Source organism: Bufo gargarizans, chromosome 10 (assembly GCF_014858855.1).
Source record: "Bufo gargarizans isolate SCDJY-AF-19 chromosome 10, ASM1485885v1, whole genome shotgun sequence".
In the NCBI taxonomy this organism is placed as follows: domain Eukaryota; kingdom Metazoa; phylum Chordata; class Amphibia; order Anura; family Bufonidae; genus Bufo; species Bufo gargarizans.
The window spans coordinates 131,273,651-131,295,420 of NC_058089.1; the positions used below are offsets into that span (position 1 = coordinate 131,273,651).

General features: G+C 53.7%; 1 protein-coding gene across 1 annotated transcript in view; it reads right to left on the minus strand.

Annotated features, from left to right (window-relative positions):
- SLC7A5 (solute carrier family 7 member 5) overlaps positions 1-14,336 on the minus strand; it is a 28,703-nt gene extending 14,367 nt beyond the window's left edge. The window contains exons 1-3 of the mRNA XM_044271130.1: positions 13,988-14,336; positions 13,378-13,943; positions 6,348-6,473 (exon numbers count right to left, since the gene is read on the minus strand). Of these exons, the coding sequence (XP_044127065.1) occupies positions 6,348-6,473; positions 13,378-13,897 (646 nt within the window). The 5' untranslated portion in view covers positions 13,898-13,943; positions 13,988-14,336. The remainder of the gene's footprint in view (positions 1-6,347; positions 6,474-13,377; positions 13,944-13,987) is intronic.
- Between the last annotated feature and the right edge of the window lie 7,434 nt (positions 14,337-21,770).

Consider the following 21,770-nt stretch of genomic DNA (forward strand, 5'->3'; position numbering starts at 1 on the left):
GAGGTGGTCACAATTCGCCTTTTCTAAATGTGTGTGCATACAAGAACGGTACTACCTAGATGGTACAATTATCCAAAAAAGCTATTCCAATCTGATCTAACCCACAGTGATAGATGCAGGACAGATCCAGTCTCTTGATGACATCTCCAGCATCTATTTTGGGATTGTTCAGCCATACAGGGATCCTGGAGATTGGTAGAGGAAAGTGTTAACCAGATTTGCACCTCACACACACAAACAGTAACTGTGGTTGCCTAATGACTCATGGGCACCATCCGCATCCAACCTGCCTACTCTCCTAGTACAAGCGGCTCACCCTCTAATGCCCCTTAATTGGCGTCGCACAGAGCCCCCATCTCTTGGGCAATGGTTTGATAGGATCAACCAGATATATAGAAAGGAGGAATTGGTTGGCTGGACATCTAGGAAACATGACCGGTTTGTTAAGCTGTGGCATCCTTGGAAAAGCATATAGAACCCCCGGGAACCGAGGCACGGTTAGGATGTGGACCTGTAAATGGTGGGAGTCAAGTAGTGGCCGCATTGTTGGTTCCTGTTCATCTACCCTCCTCTTCCTACATTGCACTTTTCCAAGACATCTTGAACTTCTTTGGGTTCATGCACATCTATGTTTGACGCTGACATCTTTTTCATCACAACTGTGATTTAGCGCAATTCCTACTGTTTCCGTCGACATGTGCCCGCTTCATTTTCTGTACCATCTGATCAGCATCTTGAGTACCAGGCATTGTTACTGCATTGTTTTTGTTCTTAAACAAAGATTTATTTCAAGAGCCTGGAAACCACTTTAAGATGTTTGGCGCCAGAGGAAGATCTTTGTTACTAATTCTATATATCGATTATTATTTGATATGCCATCTCTTTGTTAATAAACACTGGGGGGGGGGGGGGGGCATTATCACGATATTTATGGACGTTGGAAATTCTGTTGCACACCCTTTTTTGTGGCATAACTCGCGACTTTCTAAAGGCTCGTGGGGAGAACGGCCGACACGTTTATCTTCACTCACACCACTTTTCTGTTGAACATTTTGAGGGGGGATAAGTTATTTCCCTCTAATATAGAACATGTGGGCACCAGATAAGATGTCAGCGCCCGTGTCCACCCCTGATCCTGCATAATCATGGTGTTCCGGGTGTGCAGCGAACGGAGGGCGCAGTTATCACATAACCAGACCGTGCATTTTAGGAAGACCCAAGACATTTTACTTGTGTGCATAGTAATAGTCTGAGGCGAGTACAGAGACGCCTGGTATTTGTGGTTCCTCATCTTTCAGGCTGCCGAGCTGTCCCCTGCAATGTTCAGAGCGGTCACAATGTATCAAGCATTTCAGTAAGAACACATCCACAGCTTGGGGGAAGAAATGGGACTGCAATGAATACTCACTATATACTACACTGGTCCCTGGTCACCCACCAGAGGCTCACTAGTAAAAGCTGTACGCTGGGAGTTGTAGTTCTGAAACAGCTGGAGGACCTCCGCATGCTGCCCGCTCGCAGCAGATATTCGATGATCTGACTTTCTAGTGATACTAATGCAGTTCAAGGAAATCTGATTAATAAGGCACCAAGAGAAAGGTCCTATGATTATCAAGCAGGTTTTTTTCTGTTCTCCAAGTGTCAATTTGGGCTAAAGACCCGACATTGTATCTATTGTAACAGTCACTCCTGAGGCGACACCTCATGCTGCTCCATTACTCAGACTCATTAACCAGCATGCATCCTCCCAGAACCCTCTCCGCGCGGCCATAGCGTCCTTGGCTGCTCGCCACCTAATAGAAACAAGTTTCTGTCACCTCTTTTTCTACAAACATAAAATGCAAATTTCTCAAAGTCTCAGCCACTAAGAGGTTTGCAAGTCAAATCTACGAGTCCCGAGACGAGCGCCGTGACCTAGTTCCGAGAAGGGAGGAGCGCGCCGAGGCCTTCACCGTGCATCCCTGAAAACGGCTACCACCCATAGGGAGGAATGATCTTATTACATGAACCTACAGATCACTTTCAGCCACTTTGACAACAGATACCACATGCCTTATACTACAGTCACAGCCAAAGCTGCAGTCACAGTTCGGATGGAGCTCTAGCTGTAACTAGAGTACAACACAGTGGATGTGATAAATGACAGAACGTCATGCATTAGGTGAAGCTGGTGTTGCAGGCGCCTCTCGTGGGGAGACGACGCCAGGCTTTGACTAATTAGATAAACATGCAGTCTGAGTAGCGAGCACAAGGCCCGGGCAGACAGGAGACAGGTTGCTTTAGGTACAAAGCCTTGCAAAATGAGCGGGATTTAGAGGTAATCCTCTTAGGGTGAGATTTTCTGATGAGGCAAGCAGCGGCCTTCTCATATTAATGCCTGTGGAGGTGTTCAGCTCCTGTGATGGCGGCTGGCCGAGGAGGGGATATAAAGTTGTAACGCAGCGGGGAAAGACGAGACACGTGCTCGCCAACCGCTGCGCAATCAGTTATAATTCCTGCAGAACTAATCACTGCTCAGAAACAACATAATCGCCACTGGTCCTGCAGAGACTATGCCGTATTCTGTATGGACTTTACATGCAGGAAGGAGCAGGGTCAGATCCACACTGCTTCAGAGCTGCAGTCTTAATTCTGCTGGTTAACAAACACCCATAACAGCTCAGGGGGCACTGGTCCTTTTTCTCTGGATTGTAGCTCCGAGAATATCTCCAGAGTGAAATCTTTGCTCACGAGGCGTCGTTTGATACGCACGCATCTTTGGTTTTTCAGGGGGATTACGGGAAATACTGCTCGCCCGACGCTTACAGAAACTAGAAGGTGTAGTAGTAAAGTGGTCACAGGACTGATGGTACAGGATCCCTGACAAGATCAAAGATCCTGGAGGTCGTCAGATCCTTTTGCTCATCTCTTGAGTAAGGCTACTTTCACACTAGCGTTCGGGTTTCCGTTCGTGAGCTCCGTTTGAAGGAGCTCACGAGCGGACCCGAACGCAGCCGTCCAGCCCTGATGCAGTCTGAATGGAGGCGGATCCGCTCAGACTGCATCAGTCTGGCGGCGTTCAGCCTCCGCTCCGCTCGCCTCCGCACGTACAGGCGGACAGCTTAACGCTGCTTGCAGCGTTCGGGTGTCCGCCTGGCCGTTCGGAGGCGTGCGGATCCGTGCGGATCCGTCCAGACTTTCAATGTAAGTCAATGGGGACGGATCCGTTTGAAGATGCCACAATGTGGCTCAATCTTCAAGCGGATCCGTCCCCCATTGACTTTACATTGAAAGTCTGAACGGATCCGCGCAGGCTACTTTCGCACTTGCAAATTTTTTTAAAGTTATTAATGCAGACGGATCCGTACTGAACGGAGCCTCCGTCTGCATTAATATGAGCGGATCCGTTCAGAACGGATCCGCCCGAACGCTAGTGTGAAAGTAGCCTAAGAGGGATCTAGATAGGAAAGCAGACATCACATCCCGGAGTGAAACTGTCCCTGAACAAGGAGTAGATCCCCCTCTTGATGTTTTGGCAGAGATGATTAGTAAAGAAGGAGTCAGACCGGCGATCGAAGGGCTTGACCTCAAGAAATCACCAGGTCCAGGTGGCTTAACATCTGAGTTTTAGAAGACCTTTAAGGGCACCTTAGTTCCCCTCTTGACTTAGGAACTCAGTTAGTGTCTCTCCTCGGGCACTCTGCCAACGTCAATGAGGAGGTCGGCTCTGATCATTCTGTCAAAGGGTAAGACCCATCTCGTATTGAGAATTGGCGTCCCATAGTGGTACTCAATACAGACAAAAGTATTGGCAAATTTGCTGTTTAATCAGCTGATGAAGTCTGCGCCCGGCTCCTTTCTGGGGCCCGGCATTGCTCTGTTCCAGGCCGCAGTACGTTTAGTGCGGTGTTCAGTGTCGGAGAGGCGGTGGAGCCGGGCAGGTCACTGGAAGGGGTGCATGCTGTCCCTGGATCAGGCAAAAGCGTTTGATCGGGTTAACCACGAGTACCTTTAGTCTGTTCTTCTGACATATGACCTGCCGGGGTGGTTTATAGATTGGCCTAAGATTTTATACGCAGGGACTGAGAGATTTCCACTTGTGAAAGGTTGGATTGGCCAATCTTCTGAGGTGGGGTCTGTTCACCAGGCATGTCCATTTTGTAGGAGGGTTGATCGTGGACCATTTGTGGAGCTTGAGATGGACTTGCCAGTGCCGGAGGCTGCACTGAGGGTGGTAGCGTATGCTGATGATGTCACCGTGTCCTTGGAAGGGGAAGCAGAGTGGGTGATGTCAGAGGTAGATCAGAGGCAGGATAAGTGTAAGGGTCTCTGGCTGGGAGGGGGAGATCTGGAGTACGGTTTTCTGGACAGCCCTTCAGGGCCTCCAGATTCTGCGTCTGTACTCAGCATTGAACTTGGCCAGAGGGACTACCCCGAACAAAACTGGGAAAGCAGGCTAACGATTGCCACACAGAAGGTGCACCAATGGAAGGGTTGGTCTTGGACCCTAAAATAAACTTTAATCCTGATCTAAACCTACCTGCTCCCTTTACTCATATCTGGGCAGTGTGTGCATCCTGCAAGGACATCTCTGGACTCGGGTCTACAGTCTGTTCTTCCAAAAGAGGAGTAGACTGAACCTTGTCAAGAGGGAGGTTACTTACCGTACGAGGAGGCTAGGAGGGTTGGGTATGGTCAACCCCGTGGTGTTCCTGGTGAACACATTTATTAAGATTAACCTCGTAAGCCTCTGGAAAGAGAGGGCTCCTCCATGGGTAGTCTCTTGTAGAGGATGGTTTGGGTCTTCCTTCCAGGAATAGGAGACAGGAGGACAAGTGAAAGATCTTCGTACACCACATGGGCATCTTCCGGCTTCTGTTACCCCGGTTCTGAAGGCGATTCACCGGTGGGGTCTGGGGATGTGGGAGATCAGGACTCTGGCAAGGAAACTCCTTGACCAAAGGGTTGTGTTAACCCATTTCCAGAAACCTCTGGTTCTCAAGGATTGCCCAAGTTGGGATCTCAGGGTTGGTTTGCAGCTTTTGAATTCCATTTCGGATCCCCTTGAGGTTTTGGGCCTTGACTTGGTGCGGCTTCCATGGGAAACAGTGTGTGAGGAACAATCTGAAGTGCAGGGGGAGTCCCTGGGAGGACTGTGGTGGTCCGCTGAAAGCATGGACTGCTTCATTGTCCCTTTAATACAGAAGTATATAATAGGGTGGGTGCAGCCATTGGACGGCCTCTTATGCGGAATGGGCCAGAGGCCTGGGTGGTAGGTACTAGGGATGAGCGAATTGACTTCGGATGAAACATCCGAAGTCGATTCGCCTAGAACTTCATTAGAATACTGTTTGGAGTGAGCGCTCCGTATTGTATTAGAATGTATTGGCTCTGATGAGCCGAAGTTATCACTTTGCGAAGTCTCGCATAATAACTTAAGAAATTGATTTATACTGTAAAAAATAATAAAAAACAACCATTTCCCGAACTCAGGTTCGGTTCCAAGATGCGCTCTGAGTACGAGAGGCTGGGCGCGGGTAGCGGAGTGGGTTTTCGCTGCACGTGTCTAAGTCTGATGTCTCTTTTACGGTATATAGAACCTGCTGTTTATGTCATGCACTAAGTTCTGTGGACTTCTCATTAGATAATGTGTTATGTTGGTTCTTTTAATAAGGTTATTCTGTTATAAAAATAAAACATTACAATAATAAGTCACAAATAAAAGGTTTACAGAATAAGTAAATAAGTGTAAGGGTCACTGCACATGTAGCGGAGGCATAAAAACCACAGAGTAAGGCTCCTTTCACACTAGCGTTCGGGGCTCTGCTTGTGAGTTCCGTTTGAAGGCTCTCACAAGCGGCCCCGAACAGATCCGTACGGCCCTAATGCATTCTGAGTGGACGCGGATCCGCTCAGAATGCATCAGTCTGGCACCGTCTGGCCTCCGCTCAGCAGGCGGACACCTGTATGCTGCTTGCAGCCTGGCCGTGCGGAGGCGAACGGATCCGTCCAGACTTACAATGTAAGTCAATGGGGACGGATCCGTTTGAAGTTGACAATATGGCTCAATTTCAGTTTGCATTATCATGAAATTTTGCATTATTTTTTTGTTCATGATAATGCAAACAGATCCGTTCTGAACGGATCTAAGCGTTTGCATTATAGGTGCGGATCCGTCTGTGCAGACACCAGACGGATCTGCACCTAAACGCAGGTGTGAAAGTAGCCTAACCGCAGCAAGTGCAGAAATCATAAAAAGTCATGGAGACATGGGAAGCGGTGCAGATCTTCTGCTCATTGACCTATAAACAGACAGATGACCGGGTTAGTGGAACCGACTGATAAACGCCAAGGAAGAACCCGCTCACCTCGGCCCAGCTGCACGAATCCCAGGATGATTATCAGACACAGGGCGAGCAGTTTTGCCGCAGCGAACGCATCTTGTACCCTGGTGGCGGCTTTAACGCTGTAGCAGTTAATTGCCGTCAGCAGCACTGAAATAAAGAAGACAAGAATCAGCCTCGAACTACAAGTGACTTATGCAACACTTAGCGGAAAGTTCTCAGGAAGTAGGCAATCATCTGCTGCATGTTCTGCCGTCCTGGAAACAACGTATCACAGAGGAATATGACGCGTTCCTGCATCTGGGCACAACATAAGGGGTAGTAACGGAAAGTCACGTCCAGAATGGCGCAGACAATCTCTTTGAATTCGGCATCTGATAGTCCAGAAAGTCTGATTTCTGGTTTACTTTTGGCCCCTGAGAACATGGGCTGTGAAATAGTTAATCGTTCTGGGTCACAGCCTGAGATTTCTAAATCTGTACCGGCCGGAGACTTGGTTAATCAGCACCCCCTGCAAGCTCCTGGCATCAGACGCTCCGAAATCTCCCCCCCCAGCCCCGGCTCTTGCAGGAGCCGCTAATAACGGCACTCTCCGGCGCTCCCGCACAAGGCCTCGCGCCATGCCATGGGGCGATCTGTTTAATGTGACCAGGACAAAGGTCTCATTGTGTTCTCTGGCAGGTTCGGAGCCGCACATCGCCAGGCTTTACTCTGCCAGCAATTAGTCAGGGGAGCTCAGAACGGGTCAAGCACCATGGGAAACGGGCAGGCGCCGCCCCAGCACCCACCTAACCCTCACATAATGGGTGCCAAGTGCCGAGTTCCATCCTGTCCTGCCTGAGGGGGTCCCCATTGCCCTTCACTCTACTGGAGGAAGGGAAACCGCGGTCACCCGGGCCCACGCTGCACCGTCTTAGGCTACGTTCACACTGGCGTTGTGGCTTTCCGTTTGTGAGATCCGTTCAGGGCTCAGCGGTCCAAAACGGATCAGTTTTGCCCTAATGCATTCTGAATGTAGAAGGATCCGCTCAGAATGCCTCAGTTTGCCTCCGATCCGTCTCCACTCCGCTTTGGAGCCCAAAAAGACCAAAACGCTGCCTGCAGATGAAACTGAGCCAAACGGATCCGTCCCGGCACACAATGCAAGTCAATGGGGACGGATCAGTTTTCTCTGACAATAGAAATTGGATCCGTCCACCATTGACTTTCAATGGTGTCCAAGATGGATCAGTCTTAGCTGCATTACAGATAATACAAACGGATCCGTTCTGAACAGATGCAGACGATTGTATTATCTGAACGGATCCGCACAAAACGCAAGTGTGAAAGTAGCCTTACCCAACTCGTATCCCTCATTCCCGAGTATTATATTCAAGCCTATACCAAATGGGGAAGGGGTTAAAAACTATACATTAGTCACTCCCCCCACGGCTCTAATTCTGTTCTTCCCCATGCTTTACACTGCCACTGTGCTCCAGCTACGATCTAACATAGCTGCATCATCTAATTCAGGGATGCACAACCTGCGGCCCTCCAGATGTTGCAAAACTACAACTCCCAGCATGCCCTTACAGCTGTAGGGCACAGGTTGGGCTTCCCTGGTCTAATTCATTCTGAGCTGCTCTGAAATACAGTTCAGCCTTCCGTTCCTCCATGCTTTATATTGCAGTTCGGCAGTATGTCAGTGCAGTAATGGGCGGTGTCCTTGACAGCACAGATACAGTACACCATATGGACAATAGAATGGGGCGTCTGGCCCGTATTACCGGTTTGTCCCACAGGGACTGGGATGTTTCCAGTCGTTCATATAAAACCAGTTTGCCCAAGTCCATCCGGGGCTTTGGCTTCAGTTCAGATCCTGCATCCTGGATTTATCAAGCCTGAAAGGTCACTGCTCCTTGTGTAAACAAGGAGCTCAGAAGCCTCCAGTCCTGTGAAGTACGACTTGCAGCTCCTGCTGGGAGGGGGTGTCCTCATAACAGCGCCACACCTGTCCGCAGGACGTATGCGGTATTGCAGCTCAGCGCCTTTCACTTCAATGGAGCCGAGCGGCAATACTAGACACGGCCTGTAGACTGGTGTGGCGCTGTTTGCGCAAGAAAGCAGCCATATTCTCCTAAGGCTACTTTCACACTAGCGTTTTAGTTTTCCGGTATTGAGATCCGTCATAGGTCCCAGGAAATACCGTGGCGTTCCTGAAGACGCAGCGTGTACGAGACCTTGACACCGGGAAGAAAAGAGACCAAATCTGCAAGGTCCCTCCCCAATAAGCGAATGGAAAGAGCAGCTCAGAGGCCCCGTCCCCGCTCCGGACCCCTGGTGTAATATCTCCATGTAATAATTCTGGAGCCTCCATTCTTATGTCTGTATGTTCCGCCATTCCTCTGTTATTCCTACTAGAAGATATGAATGGATGGCAGCAGTCTGCAGTAAGGGTACAGAGGGGTGTTACTAGTTTGGGGGGGGGCACCTGCACAGTCTGACTGTGTACCCTTACTGCAGACTGCTAGCAATTCATTCATAACTTCTAGTAGGAATAATAGAGGAACGGCAGACAATGCAGAGATAAGACGAGAGGCTCCAGGATTGTTATCACACGGGGAACACATGGACATGTCCGGAGCAGCGAGCGGCCTCATAGGAGTCAGACAACCTGAAGAGCAGCGAGGAGTAGGGGTAAGCCTCGACACGTCACACGGAAACCTGACCACGCAGCCAAACACGTGGACTGCACTGCTGGAGACGGATATTAACTCTTTCCTGCACAGCATTTAAAGGGACCAGGCGCGGCATAGCTTATGTAATGCCACCACCCTGTGGGTCTCCATTCATTGTTGTTGAACTACACGTCCAAGAATGCCATGATATAAAGCCCCCTAAGGTGGCAATAAGGCTGACAGCAAGCAGAGATCTTGAAAATGGTAAGGAGATGGCACAAAGTATGTTATAAAGTTGCAGAGTGTCACTGTACAGGGATTAGGGTTGTGCCAAGTTGATCGGGGGTGTCTGATTGGTGGGGTCCGACTACTGGGGGGGATCCGTGTTACGTGCGCGGCTGTGCCGCTCAGTACCAGAGTATTGGACGCGGTTATTTCCAGCAGTCCCATTGACAATTAAAAAAGGTGTGCACATGCTCGACCAGCCACTCCATTCGTTTTGAGGTGGGGGTCCCAGCAATCAGACCCCCAAACTAATAGCGACAGGGGATAACTTGATGTAATGGGATTAACTCTTTATATACCACGTTGATTGCCACTCTGCCCATGTATTAGCCCCCTTATAGCTGGTGGCACTCAGCCCCCTCCCTCCAGAGCCGCCCCCCGCTGTTCCAATCTGTTAGTGTTTTTCACGGTCACAGGACCCGCTCAGCGGTCTCCGTTATCGCTGACAATTCGCCTTGCCCCCCCGGCAGGACTCGCTCTTTGTTGAAGGTTACACTAACCCCACCGCCGTCTACTGTACACAGCACCCACGCCAGACATGTGCCGGGATCATAGCTGAACTATAACTGCAGCTCCGGCCCCTTGTGTCTGTGGGGGACACAGAGGAGACTCTGTTCACAATGGACGGGACCCCCAGAATGGGGCGCTCCCAGACAGCGACTCTTCATTCTCAGGATTATCGGGGGTCCCAGCAGGCTGACCCCCATGCATTTTGAAGTGTCCGTCTAAGGACAGTCTGCGGCATTAGAGGGGGACCCCTGTTTGGTACCCCCCCCCCCCCCCCATTATGCCCCTTTAAGCATCTTTCTAACTCTGGAATCAAAGGGAATAGATTGATGGGTTGCTCCAGACTTCTCGGCTCATAGGGAACAATGGAAGCGACAACCGCGATTTAACCGTGATTTACACGCAAATTTCTCATCCTATCGCCTTGGTGATACGAGGCTGTATCAATATCAGACGCCTTAAGACGCACCATGTCCGCGGCCGGCTTAGCTCGTATATAGGATCAGTAATCCCATGAGCAGCAAAGTATAGGGGATTTTCTAGAAGATGCGCAGGATCCTCCTCTAACGCGTCTTAGAACTGATCACCCGATTATCGGACGCCCTCATCAAGCAGATGATCCAAAGTATGAACCGTACAAGCGTCAGGTCTGACCATGGCCCCGCGTTAAAGGGAGACTCTTTATATAAAAGATACACGACCAGCCTTAGCGCCGCGGACAGGGGCTGGTCGTTAAGGGGTTAATCAGCGCCTTGTGCGGCTGGATTTGCCCTTTAAAGCAGATTGCGACCAGCGGATGGGCTGCCGCAGGGCCCCGCATGTGCGATGTAGCAGCGGAGCCTTTGTCAATAGTACGGGGGCGCCTCCTGTGGAGCCGGGGGACACCTGCTGCGCATAGATGGAGCCTCCGCCTGTTTGGGGAGTAACGCTGTAGTTCAGAAGCTGATGTAATGCTGGAGTAAAGGGGAGGGGCCTGCTGGACGGAATGAATGGGAGGCGGAGCCTCAGCCACGTGCTGGACTAACAGGCCGGGTGACATGATGCAAGCCGGAAACAGCGATCATGTAATGCAGGGAAAGTATCCAAAAACTCTGAAGAATGTCACCAAAACCAAACACGGGTGGAGCAGAGGCAGCGCGCCCGCCTGAGTGGCGTTACCTAATCTAAGCAAACACCTTCAATGGCTTTTGTCTCAAGATAACGGGAGGAGTTAAGAAAATAGAGTTAAGAGCTGGAGTGGTAACCCTGCTCCATCTGTACCTTAAAGGGGACCCCCCCCCCCCCCGCTCCGGACATGTCTGGTGTAATAGCATTTCCGGAGCCTCTAGTCTTCGGTCTGTATGTTCTGCCGTTCCTCTATTATTTGTACCAAAAGTTATGAATGAATTGCTAGCTGTCTGCAGTAAGGGTCCAGAGGGGTGTTACCAGTTGGGGGGTGTCCCTGCACAGTCTGACAATGGCAGCACTGATTGGATAGAGTCAGACTGTGCAGGTACACCCCCAACTGGTAACACCCCTCTGTACCCTTACTGAAGGCTAATAGCAATTCATTCATAACTTCTAGTAGAAATAGAGGAACGGCAGAACATAGAGACCCAAGACTAGAGGCTCCGGGATTGTTATTACATGGGGAACGCATAAAGCCAGGGGTCCGGAGCGGTCAGAGGTCCTCTTTAAAGGGGTTTTATGGCATTTATCATGCAGAGGAAGTTAAGAAAGACGTCATCGGCGCAGGCGTACTGAGGGAGTGCTGAGGAGGCGAGCCTCCTTATCTCAGAGCGCCTGCGCCGAATCAACACAGGCGCGCGATTTTTGAAAAGCTGACAGGGCCGGCCGGAGGAGGAGATTGCGGCTGGCCCTGTCAACCAACACAAGGAGCGGGCGGTTTTCTGCGGCTGCTACCAGCAAATCTACTGAACGAAAATTATTAATAACATAATGTATAGCAATATCGCAGGATAGGGATTATAAGTAGACAAAAAAATAAATAAAAAATAATGCGTTTAGTGGGGTGACAGAAGCCCTTTAATACCAGGCCCTTACTAATGTATTGCGATTCTCCATATTGCCTCCTTTGCTGGATTCCCTTTTCTATCACATTATACACGGCTCGTATCCATGGTTATGACCACCCTGCAGTCCAGCAGCAGTGGTCGTGCTTCTACACTATAGCAAAAGGCACCAGCCTATGTGCGCTCCCACGGTCCCAGACACCAAATACGCTGGCGCCTTTTGTTTTACTGTGCAAGCACGACCACTGCTGCTGGATTACTGGGTGGTCGTAACCATGGAAACATTTTTCATTAGGAAGTGGCTTGTAGTACCTTTCTCTACATGTAAATGTCATGTACTGAAGCGAGACAAATCCTTTAAGAAACAAGGTCTTCTCTGCCCCGACTGACTGATAATCTGGAACCCATCAGAGACTGAGGCCAGGAGCCGGCGGAACATTTACACGGCGGGGGGGGGGGGCTTCCATTGACATGCAGCGATCTCCTCCACAGTACGAGGACCAGCAGTCACTATTGCGATCGCTCGCCCCCATACAGCTGCATGGTTTCTGGGCAGCAGACGCCGTTTACACCGCACAACTTGATGCCCAGAAACAATGATTGGCGTTAGGCTTCAGTGAATAGACTTTCAGATCATAGAACCAAAGTCAATTCGTTCAAACTCGTTGTTTTTACTGCATCAAAATGTACTGGCTCCGTGGAGGCGAAGTTCGCGGTATCGCCCAAAGTTGTGTGAGACTTCGGTGAATTACTACGGTATTCATATCTGCGTATTTAAAAACGGTTCAGAACTGGGCCTTGGTGCTAGCGGGCGCCTCTGTACCAAAGCCCACTTCAGATTCCCATTTTAAAATGTTTTTAAAGATGCAGAAACGAATACCGGAGTAATTCACGAGATCTCGTGCGACTTCAGGCGATACAACGTTTTCCCCACACAGAGCCAATACATTTTAATGCAGTACGGAAACAGCATTAAAAACAAAGTGTTTGAAATAATCGACTTTGAGTCTACGTTCTGAAGCCTAATCGGTGTGTCTGCACGAAGGACGCGCTCATTCATCCGGAGATCGGCAGCACGCGGGCGAGCGGTCACTGCTACATGTCAATCCACCTCAACCTGCCCTGGACGGGTGAAGGCTGAATTCTGATCGGTTGCTAAGGGAAATAAAGGCGCTACATTGTATGTATTGGGGAACTGTACAATTCCAGGCGTTACATTGTATCTCTAGAGCATATATACAGTTCTGCTGGTTAAAGGGTGAATACAGCAATAGGTGTTGTATCTATAGCTAGTGTACACAGCTCTAGGTGATACAATGTATCTATACAGTTCTACACAGCTCTAGGTGATACAATGTATCTATACAGTTCTACACAGCTCTAGGTGATACAATGTATCTATACAGTTCTACACAGCTCTAGGTGATACAATGTATCTATACAGTTCTACACAGCTCTAGGTGATACAATGTATCTATACAGTTCTACACAGCTCTAGGTGATACAATGTATCTATACAGTTCTACACAGCTCTAGGTGATACATTGTATCTGCACAGCTCCATCGCCCCATCGTTCCCCGGCCGGTACTTACACACGCACAGGCAGGCCACCAGCTTGGCGGCGGAGTCGGGCACCGGGCAGGTGGGGAAGAGCGGCTTGAGCAGGTAGGTGGCGAACACCAGGGCCACGATGTACTGCGAGGACGGGCGGATGATGAGCAGCTCCACCCAGAGCTTCAGGAAGGCTGGCAGCGGCCCGTACACCTCCAGCACATAGGCATAGTCCCCCCCGGACTTGGAGATGGTAGTGCCCAGCTCGGCATAGCACAGAGCGCCCACGATGGAGAAGAGGCCGCACACGGCCCATACCACGAGAGACAGACCGGGGGAGCCCGCCTCCCTCAGCACGCCGGTCGGGGTGACGAAGATGCCGGAGCCGATGATGGTGCCCACGATGATGGCCACGCCGTTCACCAGGGTGATGGAGCGCTTCAGCTCTACCGCCTCCGGCTTCCCCGCCGCCCCGTTCTCCCGGAGCATCTTCTCACTGGCCTCCAGGCCCTCCTCCCCCGGGGACCCCGACCCCCGGTGCTTCAAGCTGCCCCCCGACATGGCCCCTGAGGTGCCGACCTGCGCGGCTCTAACAGCTGTGGGGCCCCTCTGTCTGGTGCTGTGTGCGCGGCTCTAACAGCTGTGGGGCCCCTGTGTCTGGTGCTGTGTGCGCGGCTCTAACAGCTGTGGGGCCCCTGTGTCTGGTGCTGTGTGCGCGGCTCTAACAGCTGTGGGGCCCCTGTGTCTGGTGCTGGACCCTCGCTGGCTGCCCCTGTGTCTGTGCTGCTGACTCCACGTGCTGCCCCCGGTCTCCTCCCTCCACGTGCTCCCGTCCGCTCTCAGCCTCCGCTCCCGCCGCCTCCGGTTTTATCCGCGGCTCCTCCAGACGTCACTGACGGTGATGCAACAGAGGCGAGGAGCGGGGGCCCCCTGCCGGCTGAGCGCGGAACTGCGCCCCCCGAGCTGGACAGCGTGTACCACCGAGGACCCCCGGGATACCGCCTGACAGTGTGTACCACAGAGGACCCCCGGGATACCGCCTGACAGTGTGTACTACAGAGGACCCCCGGGATACCGCCTGACAGCGTGTACCACAGAGAACCCCCGGGATACCGCCTGACAGTGTGTACTACAGAGGACCCCCGGGATACCGCCTGACAGCGTGTACCACAGAGAACCCCCGGGATACCGCCTGACAGTGTGTACTACAGAGGACCCCCGGGATACCGCCTGACAGCGTGTACCACAGAGGACCCCCGGGATACCGCCTGACAGCGTGTACTACAGAGGACCCCCGGGATACCGCCTGACAGTGTGTACCACAGAGGACCCCCGGGATACCGCCTGACAGCGTGTACCACAGAGGACCCCCGGGATACCGCCTGACAGCGTGTACTACAGAGGACCCCCGGGATACCGCCTGACAGTGTGTACCACAGAGGACCCCCGGGATACCGCCTGACAGCGTGTACTACAGAGGACCCCCGGGATACCGCCTGACAGTGTGTACTACAGAGGACCCCCGGGATACCGCCTGACAGCGTGTACCACAGAGGACCCCCGGGATACCGCCTGACAGTGTGTACTACAGAGGACCCCCGGGATACCGCCTGACAGCGTGTACTACAGAGGACCCCCGGGATACCGCCTGACAGCGTGTACTACAGAGGACCCCCGGGATACCGCCTGACAGTGTGTACTACAGAGGACCCCCGGGATACCGCCTGACAGCGTGTACTACAGAGGACCCCCGGGATACCGCCTGACAGTGTGTACTACAGAGGACCCCCAGGATACCGCCTGACAGCGTGTACCACAGAGGACCCCCGGGATACCGCCTGACAGCGTGTACTACAGAGGACCCCCGGGATACCGCCTGACAGTGTGTACCACAGAGGACCCCCGGGATACCGCCTGACAGCGTGTACTACAGAGGACCCCCGGGATACCGCCTGACAGCGTGTACCACAGAAGACCCCCGGGATACCGCCTGACAGTGTGTACTACAGAGGACCCCCGGGATACCGCCTGACAGCGTGTACCACAGAGGACCCCCGGGATACCGCCTGACAGTGTGTACTACAGAGGACCCCCGGGATACCGCCTGACAGTGTGTACTACAGAGGACCCCCGGGATACCGCCTGACAGCGTGTACCACAGAGGACCCCCGGGATACCGCCTGACAGCGTGTACCACAGAGGACCCCCGGGATACCGCCTGACAGCGTGTACCACAGAGGACCCCCGGGATACCGCCTGACAGCGTGTACCACAGAGGACCCCCGGGATACCGCCTGACAGCGTGTACCACAGAGGACCCCCGGGATACCACCTGACAGCGTGTACCACAGAGGACCGCCGGGATACCGCCTGACAGCGTGTACCACAGAGGACCCCCGGGATACCGCCTGACAGCGTGTACCACAGAGGACCGCCTGACAGCGTGTACTACAGAGGACCCCCGTGTACCACAGAGGACCCCCGGGATACCGCCTGACAGCGTGTACTACAGAGGACCCCCGGGATACCGCCTGACAGCGTGTACCACAGAGGACCCCCGGGATACCGCCTGACAGCGTGTACTACAGAGGACCCCCGGGATACCGCCTGACAGCGTGTACCACAGAGGACCCCCGGGATACCGCCTGACAGCGTGTACTACAGAGGACCCCCGGGATACCGCCTGACAGCGTGTACTACAGAGGACCCCCGGGATACCGCCTGACAGTGTGTACTACAGAGGACCCCCCGGGATACCGCCTGACAGCGTGTACCACAGAGGACCCCCGGGATACCGCCTGACAGCGTGTACTACAGAGGACCCCCGTGTACCACAGAGGACCCCCGGGATACCGCCTGACAGCGTATACTACAGAGAACCCCCGGGATACCGCCTGACAGCGTGTACTACAGAGGACCCCCGGGATACCGCCTGACAGTGTGTACTACAGAGGACCCCCGGGATACCGCCTGACAGTGTGTACCACAGAGGACCCCCGGGATACCGCCTGACAGCGTGTACTACAGAGGACCCCCGGGATACCGCCTGACAGGGTGTACTACAGAGGACCCCCGGGATACCGCCTGACAGGGTGTACCACAGAGGACCCCCGGGATACCGCCTGACAGCGTGTGCTACAGAGGACCCCCGGGATACCGCCTGACAGCGTGTACCACAGAGGACCCCCGGGATACCGCCTGACAGCGTGTACCACAGAGGACCCCCGGGATACCGCCTGACAGCGTGTGCTACAGAGGACCCCCGGGATACCGCCTGACAGCGTGTACCACAGAGGACCCCCGGGATACCGCCTGACAGCGTGTACCACAGAGGACCCCAGGGATACCGCCTGACAGCGTGTACAACAGAGGACCCCCGGGATACCGCCTGACAGCGTGTACTACAGAGGACCCCCGGGATACCGCCTGACAGCGTGTACTACAGAGGACCCCCGGGATACCGCCTGACAGCGTGTACTACAGAGGACCCCCGGGATACCGCCTGACAGTGTGTACTACAGAGGACCCCCGGGATACCGCCTGACAGCGTGTACCACAGAGGACCCCCGGGATGTGTAATAACATTTCCGGAGTCTTATGTCTCTATGTTCTGCTGTTCCTCTATTATTTGCACTAGAAATGATGAATGAATTGCTATTAGCTTTCAGTGAGGGTACAGAGGGGGGTTACCAGATGGGGGGTTGTCCCTGCACAGTCTGACTCTATCCAATCAGTGCTGCCATTGTCAGACTGTGCAGGTACCCCCCCCCCCCCCCAAACTGGTAACACCCCTCTGTACCCTTACTGAAAGCTAATAGCAATTCATTCATAATTTCTAGTGCAAATAATAGAGGAACGGCAGAACATGGAGCCATAAGACTAGAGGCTCCGGAAATGTTATTACACGCGGAACGCACGGAGCTATTACACCAGGGGTCCGGAGCGGTCAGAGGTCCTCTTTAAAGACCTCCCGCCATAGAATTCCGTTATGGCCGTGGTATCCGAATCCATAACAGCATTGTAATAAAACCCGAACTCAACTTGTAAAACGCAGGTTCGCTCATCCCTAGTTGGGGCTCATTCACATGAGTGTTTTCTGTTCGTACAGCATCAGACCATACCTGCTGCTAGCAGTGTGAAAGACGGACCGCATGCAGATGGTGTCCGCGCGTTCTCCGATAATGTGAAGGGGCGAGTCTTGCATGAAAATGGGACCGAAGTGGAGCGCGCTGCACGATTATCTCATGAGGAATACCGCCATGTAGTAAACTCCTGTCCACACTCACCGTGTGGCACATCAGGGGTTAATCATCAAGTGCTGAGGGGGCACTGAGTACATAGGGAGCCGTGTAGAGGGCGCCCCCTGCTGGCGGTGAGCGGTACAGGCACAGCTCCCTTATAGGGGCACTCCGGGAGCTGCAGGGAGACGAGCCAGTACATCCAGAAGAGGGGAATTCAAGACGAATTTCAGGATAAATTCAAATCGCCTCGTGCTTCGTGTTAGCGAATCGATTTGACCTCCTCCATTTGCTCTCGCCGGGCCGCCAGCTTGATGGAAGATCTCGGACAAAATCCTGTGCGTAGCGACATATGACGTCACCATGCCGACGTAATCTCGCGCCGTGCGAGCTTTCACTCCAGATCTTCAAGCAAGATGGCGGCTGGCGGCCCGTCGCTAGCAAATCGAGGCCGTAAGTTTGATTTTATTTATTTATTTAATGTTGATTTCATGCTGTTTTTACACTCATGATGTATGAACGCGGCCTCTGAGGGGCACAATGACGGGGCGGCGCCATCGTATCTCCTCGCCATTGCACCCGCCACTCACAAAAAAATGCGCTATTTTCTTTGTAAAATTCACTCCTGTCTGAAGACGACCATGCATCACCCGCTGCGCTAGGCGCAGGAGGCGGCGGCGCATCAGCCCCGGCGCAATCCTGAGATATGGTCTGGAGAACAGGGGGCAGGTTTATCACACTGGGGCCTCGGTGCCCAGAGCGACCAATCAGATTCCTCCTTACATTTTCCAAAGAAGCGCTGAAAAACGTAAGGTGGAATCTGATTGGTTATGGGAAACTAAGCCGGTTCTACTTTCCACCAGTTTGATAAATCTCCCCCGTAGTGGTCCTGAGGCTACACCTCCGTTCAGGGCTCAGCGTCCACAACGGATCAGTTTTGCCCTAATGCATTCTAAATGTAGAAGGATCCGCTCAGAATGCGTCAGTTTGCCTCCGATCCGTCTCCGTTCCGCTCTGGAGGTCGCCTGCAGCGTTTTGTGTCCGTCTGACGAAACTGAGCCAAACGGATCCGTCCTGGCACACAATGCAAGTCAATGGGAGCGGATCCGTCCTGGCACACAATGTAAGTCAATGGGGGCGGATCCGTCCTGGCACACAATGTAAGTCAATGGGAGCGGATCCGTCCTGGCACACAATGTAAGTCAATGGGAGCGGATCCGTCCTGGCACACAATGTAAGTCAATGGGAGCGGATCCGTCCTGGCACACAATGCAAGTCAATGGGAGCGGATCCGTCCTGGCACACAATGTAAGTCAATGGGAGCGGATCCGTCCTGGCACACAATGTAAGTCAATGGGAGCGGATCCGTCCTGGCACACAATGCAAGTCAATGGGGACGGATCCGTCCTGGCACACAATGCAAGTCAATGGGAGCGGATCCGTCCTGGCACACAATGTAAGTCAATGGGGACGGATCCGTCCTGGCACACAATGCAAGTCAATGGGGACGGATCCGTCCTGGCACACAATGTAAGTCAATGGGAGCGGATCCGTCCTGGCACACAATGTAAGTCAATGGGAGCGGATCCGTCCTGGCACACAATGTAAGTCAATGGGAGCGGATCCGTCCTGGCACACAATGTAAGTCAATGGGAGCGGATCCGTCCTGGCACACAATGTAAGTCAATGGGAATGGATCCGTCCTGGCACACAATGAAAGTCAATGGGAGCGGATCCGTCCTGGCACACAATGTAAGTCAATGGGAGCGGATCCGTTTTCTCGGACACAATCTGGCACAATAGAAAACGGATCCGTCCCCCATTGACTTTCAGTGGAGTTCATGACGGATCCACCGTGGCTCTAGAAGACATAACACAACCGGATCTGTCCATGACGGATGCAGGCGTTTGTATTATTGTAACAGAAGCGTTTTTGCAGATCCATGACGGATCCGCAAAAAAACTCTAGTGTGAAAGTACCCTTACACGTAGCAGATGTTTCTGCAGCTGAATCTCTATTCCGTTTTTCTGAATGGAGTTGTTTTGGCAGCACAAGGATTTCTGCAAGAACCACTGAAATCAATGGAACGTGCGTGAATGAACCCTGACGGACCGCGTAGTTGTGGACTGGGTGGCACCGCTAGTCCCTGAGAAACCAGATGAAGGCCTCATTCACACGGTCAGTATTTGGAAGCCAAAACCAGGAGTGGGACCTACAGAGACAAGGTGGCTTACAAATACTGACCGTGTGAATGAGGCCCAGGGCCGGGTAGCTGCGTAGTGTCTGCCACAGAAAAGCTGAAACCCGCACTATAAACCCGCCATACCGCCAAGCTGTTCCGCTTTTCTTTCTATGCAGCATGGGGACTTCTGAAATCCTCATCCACTTTCCTGGTACAGTACAAAACTGCGGATTTTCGTGTGGCGAATCAGTTGTGTGCGAACCCGGCGTAAAGCTGCGTCCGCATTTCTGCATCATTTTTCAAGTCCATGAAAAAAAAAAAACCGCATCAGTGTTTCATCCGTGAAGGATCTGTTTGGTCCGCTTTTTTATACGGATTCCACAGACGCCGTTCAGCTGAAATCAGTCTGCAGTGAAAACCAGACGCAACAAGGACGCCATCCGTGACGTATCCGTGATTTTCACAGATCCAAAGACTTCAATGGGAGCGTTACCACAGTAGTGCCCGTCAGTTCCTGAGATTTAGTAACTCCGCTTCCCTCTGCTGGTACTGGATTACACTGTGGTATTGTCCACGTGAAAATCAGCGCAGAAAAAACACGTAAGTGCGTTTTCACATCTGTGTTAAAGGCTCCTTTCAGGGCAAGTTCATCAAAAATAGCGTCAAAAAGATTCCTGCATCCAGGACTTTATAACCAATGGGATCTGTTCAGCTCAGTTTCTTCCGTTATTTTCATCTTTAGGGGCCATCCTGGAATTTTGACACGGACAGCGGCCCCGTAATCCGGCAGGCAGCCATGAAGATCGGCGCAGAGGACGGACATCTCCCTTCTAGGTGCCGCTCCTCAGCGCTGCCTCCTATTGGAAGAAACCAGCAAGAAAAAACAGCTGGCAAAACTCCAGAGTGGATGCCCATGCGAAAACTCCTCGGCAGAAGACTGTGTGCGAGGCCCCTCAGGGGGGGGGGGGGGGGAGACTCCGTGTGCGAGGCCCCTCAGGGGGGGGGGGGGGGAGACTCCGTGTGCGAGGCCCCTCGGGCGGGGGGAGACTCCGTGTGCGAGGCCCCTCGGGGGGGGGGGGGGGAGACTCCGTGTGCGAGGCCCCTCAGGGGGGGGGGGGGAGACTCCGTGTGCGAGGCCCCTCGGGGGGGGGGGGGGGGAGACTCCGTGTGCGAGGCCCCTCGGGGGGGGGGGGGGGAGACTCCGTCTGCGAGGCCCTTTGGGGGGGGGGGAGACTCTGTGTGCGAGGCCCCTCGGGGGGGGAGACTCTGTGTGCGAGGCCCCTCGGGGGGGGGGGAGACTCTGTGTGCGAGGCCCCTCGGGGGGGGGGGGAGACTCTGTGTGCGAGGCCCCTCGGGAGGGAGGAGACTCTGTGTGCGAGGCCCTTTGGGGGGGGGGGGCGGAGACCTCTGTGTGCGAGGCCCTTTGGGGGGGGGAGAGACTCTGTGTGCGAGGCCCCTCGGGGGGGGGAGACTCTGTGTGCGAGGCCCCTCGGGAGGGAGGAGACTCTGTGTGCGAGGCCCCTCGGGAGGGGGGGGGGAGACTCTGTGTGCGAGGCCCCTCGGGGGGGGGGGACTCTGTGTGCGAGGCCCCTCGGGGGGGGGGAGACTCTGTGTGTGAGGCCCCTCGGGGGGGGAGGAGACTCTGTGTGCGAGGCCCCTCGGGGGGGGGGGGGGAGACTGTGTGCGAGGCCCCTCGGGGGGGGGAGACTCTGTGTGCGAGGCCCCTCGGGGGGGGGGGGGGGGGGGGAGACTGTGTGTGAGGCCCCTCGGGGGGGGAGACTCTGTGTGCGAGGCCCCTCGGGGGGGGGGGGGGAGAGACTCTGTGTGCGAGGCCCCTCGGGGGGGGGGGGAGACTCTGTGTGTGAGGCCCCTCGGGGGGGGGGGGGGGGGAGACTCTGTGTGCGAGGCCCCTCGGGGGGGGGGGGGGGGGAGACTCTGTGTGCGAGGCCCCTCGGGGGGGGGGGGAGACTCTGTGTGCGAGGCCCCTGGGGGGGGGGGGGGGGAGACTCTGTG